This window comes from Ananas comosus, linkage group 4, assembly GCF_001540865.1.
Source record: "Ananas comosus cultivar F153 linkage group 4, ASM154086v1, whole genome shotgun sequence".
NCBI classification, from domain to species: Eukaryota; Viridiplantae; Streptophyta; class Magnoliopsida; order Poales; family Bromeliaceae; genus Ananas; species Ananas comosus.
Genome location: NC_033624.1, coordinates 5,160,917 through 5,166,584, shown reverse-complemented (window position 1 = coordinate 5,166,584; position 5,668 = coordinate 5,160,917). Strand labels below are relative to the sequence as shown.

Below are 5,668 nucleotides of genomic sequence, written 5' to 3'. Positions count from 1 at the left end.
AAATTATCAAAATAAATATAAGATATCAAATGAAGCCATTGGTTTTCAACCATATTTTCCGATCACTTTCTTCTATGGAAAGAAATATTTCACGGTTGTCTTTACTTGTAAAGATCTGTATTGCCTTTATTCTCTCCTCTTTACTTAGGCTTGGAATTACATAAAGTGCGTGAATACACTTACTTATAGAAAATGCATCCGCATTTTCATGTTTTTGTTGCCACAAGCAATGTTCTTCTTCTTTCAATGCAAGATACCGTTCATCAGATTGTTTCTTCAGTTCTAAGAACTCAGCACCAAATCTACTAATGGGATTATTCTTTACTTTCGGCTCCTTTTTTTCTCGGCACTCTTCATGTTCTGAGGGAGGGATTGATGGCCTTAAGGGTTGTGATTGTATCTAATTTGTAGGAGGAGACACTTGAGACATTGGTAGATTAGCTAAGTCGGTATATTCTTCTTCACTTTCGTTCTCCCAATCAAAGCGACGAGTAGAATCTCCAGGGGCAGGAATACTTGGATTTGGAAATGTTGGTTGTGATGGTAAGTCCATTTGGGATATAGGAGGATCAGTTGGAAGTACTTCAATACAAGAATTACTTCCACGAGCACGCTTTCCTTCGGCATATTTACCTATAATATATTATGTACGAAATAGTAAAAATTAGTATCAACTTTATATTTAATACTCTTTCTATATGTATCAACTAATCATAAAACTGACCTACATAAATCTCGAAAAGCATATCGAAATGTGGAAAAGGTTTATTATACCATTTCCTTGCTTCCTTGTTAGACTTCAATAAGAAAAACAAGATATAATTATCTAGTAAAATGATAAAAAAATAAATTATAGATAAATGAGATTAAAGGATATTTGACTAACCTCTAGAATAGGTTCCCAAACATTTTGCGGAGCAGAAACCATGTTGGTGGTAGCATCCCATCCAAAACCACTAAGCTTAGTCAATGATTTCACTAATCGAAAAGCTCTCTTTAATTGTTGTTCTTGATCTTTAATTTGATCCATTTGTAATTGCGCATTTGGAAACTTTGCATTCATTGCTTTTGAAATATTGAACCAACCTTCTTTGGTCCAACCATTTTGAGCATGAAATCTAGGATTATTGTGCTCTTTCAATAATGTTACTAAATAAATTTTTTGCAATTCAGTCCATTTTGCTCTATTTTTTATTTTTGGATCGTTACCTGTATAACACATATCAAATATATATGAAAGAAGTCAAGCACACAATTATCTAAAGTTGAATCAATGTATCATCAAATAATCAAACCGAAGAAATTAAACAGTTAACTACTAGAATCTTCCAACCCTCATCATATTCCACTTCAAAACACGAGTTTACATTATAGATAAATGAATATTAATGAAATGAAATAAAGTAGTAGGAGCATAAGTTTATATCATCAGATTGCATCTTAGCATCTCGGCTTTTCGTCCTGTTCCCCAAATTTTTATATGATGGGAAGATGTCGGGAATGCTTAAGTATATAGGTGAAAACAGGGGGTGATGGAGCCCATTTCTTTTGAAACATAATCTCAACAAAAGGATGGAACCCACTTCTTTTAAAACATAATCTCAACAAAGGGAGTGTTGGAACCCACTTCTTTTAAAACATAATCTCAACAAAGGGAGTGTTGGAACCCACTTCTTTTGAAACATAATCTAAACAATTCTCTTTTATACCTAGTGGATTATTTATTAATTCTTTTTCCACTAAATTCATGGATGAGAGGAAAAATAGGGTTTTGTAAGAAAAACTAGGGCACATTCATATATATTAGAGGAGGAGCAGCAAGAGAAGAAATAGATCAAACCTGAAGACATTGTGTGGAAATGAGGTCTACTAGAGGGGAGTGGAGATTGGGCGACGAGGTGAGGAGGATAGGGCGATGAGGCGATGAGGACAGGTGCGGGGCGAAAATGCGAGAGAGGGCGTATGAGGAAGAACGCGATAAATGGGGAAATTTTTTACAGCGCTCCAATCTCTTTTTTTATTTTCCATGATAATACTCTGAAAACCCAATATTACAGAGTAAAAGTTTTAGTCCATTGGGCTATCCAAACGGGCTTACTTAAAAAAAAAAAAGGAACTTTTTGAAAAACAATGTAAAGTAGCCCAAAACAGAGTATTGTAGATTTCCCAAACAGGCCCTTAGTCTTTTGGTGGCGAAATCATCGCAACTGCCCTTAGGCGTAAAAGTCTACCAGGGACGAAATTGTCGTGCACACTCAGGGATAATCTATGGTTTGTGAAATCGTTGCATACACCTTACTAATGGTCTACATATCTGGAGGGACCGGGCTCGTGGGGTTGTGACTCCCAACAAGCAAAGCTCAGTGAGTTAATGGTCTTTACGAGCATCGATCGCATGCACATGGTTAAAGAGTCACGATTCAACAACCACAACATTGTCCAAGGATTGACTCAATCAATCAATGTTCTCATTTATGCTAGGTTCAATGACGCTATTGTCCAAGTATTGATCCAATCAAATTTTATTTTTAGCATATGTTCGTCAACAAGATTCTCATGCCAAATTCTTTAATCTACATCCAGAGAATGTTATACTAGTTCAAGAATCATAACATAGGTTAGAGATTCATAATCATGCGTGTCATTGTTGGTAGCGTGATTTACTCTGATACCACTTGCTGGAACTAGTATTTGTGCTGATACCGATTATATAACCCAAGATTTAAAATAGAACAAAATAATATGGAGAAGAGATATTGGAGGAGGAAGGAGTTATTAATAAAAGATAATTAATTACATTCTGGGTAACTCTCATGCAGCCATGTCTACTATGGCTTATTCATCTAATTAATCCATGTCTAACTATAAATAGCTATCATGCAATTAATGTCCTTGGTTGAGTTGGTGGGGGGTATAATTGTAATTGTTTTTTTATGGTTATCCACCCACCTACTCAACCAATATACATATCCACCTGAGACTTTAGAGAGAATTAATTATCTCATTCATCTGTATAGCTTGGTCCGTTGAGGTGGAGCTCGGGTGGAGTGCCGTTGGAGCTCGAATCGTCGTCGACGTCGCGCCGCGGTGCCATTCAAGTTTACGTTCGTCGTCGTAGCATTGCGAGGAGGCCGGGAGAGGGTGCGATTCCGCCGTTCTCGACGTCGCGCCGGATGGGATTAGCTGTCGAGGTGGGTTAATCGTCGGTTTACTCTCTAAGTAGCTAAATAGTCAACATGGGTGCTTCGTGTTGTTTAGAACATTGAATTGGCTTGATTCGCGGATTTGGTAGATTTATCTTCAAAGCATGAATTGGAGCTTATATTATGACTAGATATTTACACATGTTGGACTTGGGTTTGACTTAGGAGAAAACCCGCGATTATGATCCGTCATATGCTTAAACTACCTGATTTAGCTCTAGGAGCCGTTGTTATTTTGTATCGCCGCAGTATCGGCGTGGTGGATACCCCAGATAGTTTAGATTTCTGTTACACTCGTGCTGGGATGCTGAGTGTATTTTTACAGTAGCATTCAGACTGTTCCGGACTGTTGGGGGCCGTCGGGGTTGACGGTGGACCCATATCGCCGTTTTGGCGTCAGATTGTGCCGAGGGCACGTGACCTGTTGGTTGTTAGACCAGTTGGACTCTGTTACTTGACTTGGGCTTGTGAGAGCCGGATTGAGCTCGACAGAGATACGCTGCATACTCGGTTGGGTAGCTCCCACGAGCGCCACTCCAGAGACCGGCGTTGTGCTTCCGCGTTGGTGTCGTTCGTGCAGGTTGGACTTGCTCTCCACTGACCGCTTAGTGTGGAGGTAGCTGTATAGTCGCAACCGGGCGGGACGGGTGTGTTCACAGTCCCAGGAACATGTATGCTTACAGTCCCCAATGAGATTGGGTCAGTTACTACAGTTGATTAGAGTAGAGCATGATAGTGTAGGGGCTTTTAGCTGTAGTTTTCTTCTAGCTTTTCCTACTATCCTTGCTCCCTTCTGTAGACTTGGTGGGTGGATCGACGATGTTGAGGGCGGTACGCACTGAGGACTACTTGTTTTTACAGTAGTTCTCACGCCCTGTTGTTATCCTTCTTTTGCAGAGCCTTCGGTTCCGGCAGCTGCATCCTCCGAGACCGACCGTGGTAAGGGCGTTGTGAGTAGAGCCCTACCAGACGAGTTGCTGAGATAGAGGATCATCTTCAGCAGGTAGTGGTGCTTTTATTTTTGAGTTCATGTACATACAGATGTTATAACTCGCTGGAGCAAGTACTTTTGTACCTGGATATTATGTATGTATATGGAACTTGCTTTCAGTTTTACCTGTTTATTTTTCTAGCAGCTCTATACTACTGGTTGTAGTGTTGTTTGATTACAGTTTCAGTACAGCTTCGCTTCGTATACAGGGAAAAATTCTTTCGTACAGTTGGCGTGCTCGGGAAACCATGTAATCCGAGGCGTGACATATCAAATCGTAACAGATGATAAATTCAATTTTACTTTGGATAATTACATATTCTAATCATAATCAAATAAAAGATTTAAACTTATCTCTACTTATATTTTAATTAAGTTTGGATTACTATTTCCAACATTCTCCCTTAATCCAAACTTCATCTTCGAGCCGCAAATCCCGTGAAACGCGCACTTTGATTTTGCAATCTCTGTCGCTGTTGTTGTCGTCGTGATCGAGTTGTGCAACATGACACCTGTCCAATGATGTTGCCATGCACGAAATCTTTGCCACCTATAATACTGATTATCCACATCATCTTTAAAGATCCGCAGGTTCCTGCGAATATCTAAATTTGATATTTTGGTTTCGCTGATTTCAATTTGTGCGTCATCATACCAAAACTTTGTATTTTTAATTCTATATTTTCGTCTACTATTTTCTTTTCTTCATTCACATTAAATAAAGAGTCAACTTCCTCTTTGACTTGATGTGTAACTATTTCATCAACAGAAAATTCTTTAATCATATCGTCATTGTGAACTTTCTCATCGATTTGAGTTGCACTGTTTTGATCATCAACATACTCTTCACGAATTTGATTTTCTTCATGACTTTGATCAGATTTTTCTTTCCAAATTGGGGTTTCTGTATTTTCGTTGTTGCGTTGAATTTCTTCTTCTTCTTGAATTTCATTCTCTTCGTGCAAATATTCTCCTCCAATTTTTGTAGCATTCTCCACGCTTCTCGTGCAGTCTTTATCGTTGAAATTTTTCCTACCAACGATAGATCCACTGCTTGAAAAATATATGATAGAACTTCTCTATCTCTTTTTCTAAATTCTTCTTTACCCAATTCTTTTTCATAATTATTATTCTCCACAACATCCCACAAATCTTGGGATTCTAAAAAACATCGAATGATGATTTTCTATCGTTTACAGTTCATTCCATCGAACTTTGGTAAATTAGGTTGAATAAACCAATCTAAATCCATAACAAAACTTGAAAATTCGAAAAATAAGTTTCAAATTTGTACCTTTCTGTTTGGATGACGTCCTTAGTTCATCGAGATCTTGCCAAATTTTTTGTATTTCGGCTTGCTTGTCTAGCCCTCCTGGCTATATGGTCGAGTTTTCTTGGATCTCTTCACGAGCTCTCCTCGCTCTCTTTTCGTCAAGCATCACAACCACTTGCTGTCGTGTATTGTGCGGAGGTC

General features: G+C 38.5%; 1 protein-coding gene across 1 annotated transcript; it reads right to left on the bottom strand.

The window, feature by feature from the left end:
- Positions 401-1,274, bottom strand: LOC109708779. Its single transcript, XM_020230601.1, has 3 exons — positions 887-1,274; positions 725-797; positions 401-633 (listed from the first exon to the last, which is right to left on the bottom strand). The coding sequence occupies exons 1-3, from the start codon at positions 1,220-1,222 to the stop codon at positions 401-403; spliced, it is 642 nt and encodes a 213-aa protein (XP_020086190.1). The 5' UTR covers positions 1,223-1,274.

Bases quoted from the DNA above. Each gene is read 5' to 3' on its own strand.
- LOC109708779 (XM_020230601.1), bottom strand. From the start codon at position 1,222: ATGTGTTATACAGGTAACGATCCAAAAATAAAAAATAGAGCAAAATGG. The intron at 798-886 runs GTTAGTCAAATA...TTCTTATTGAAG, and splicing joins TTTGGGAACCTATTCTAGAG to TCTAACAAGGAAGCAAGGAA. The intron at 634-724 runs GTCAGTTTTATG...AATATATTATAG, and splicing joins GCTTTTCGAGATTTATGTAG to GTAAATATGCCGAAGGAAAG.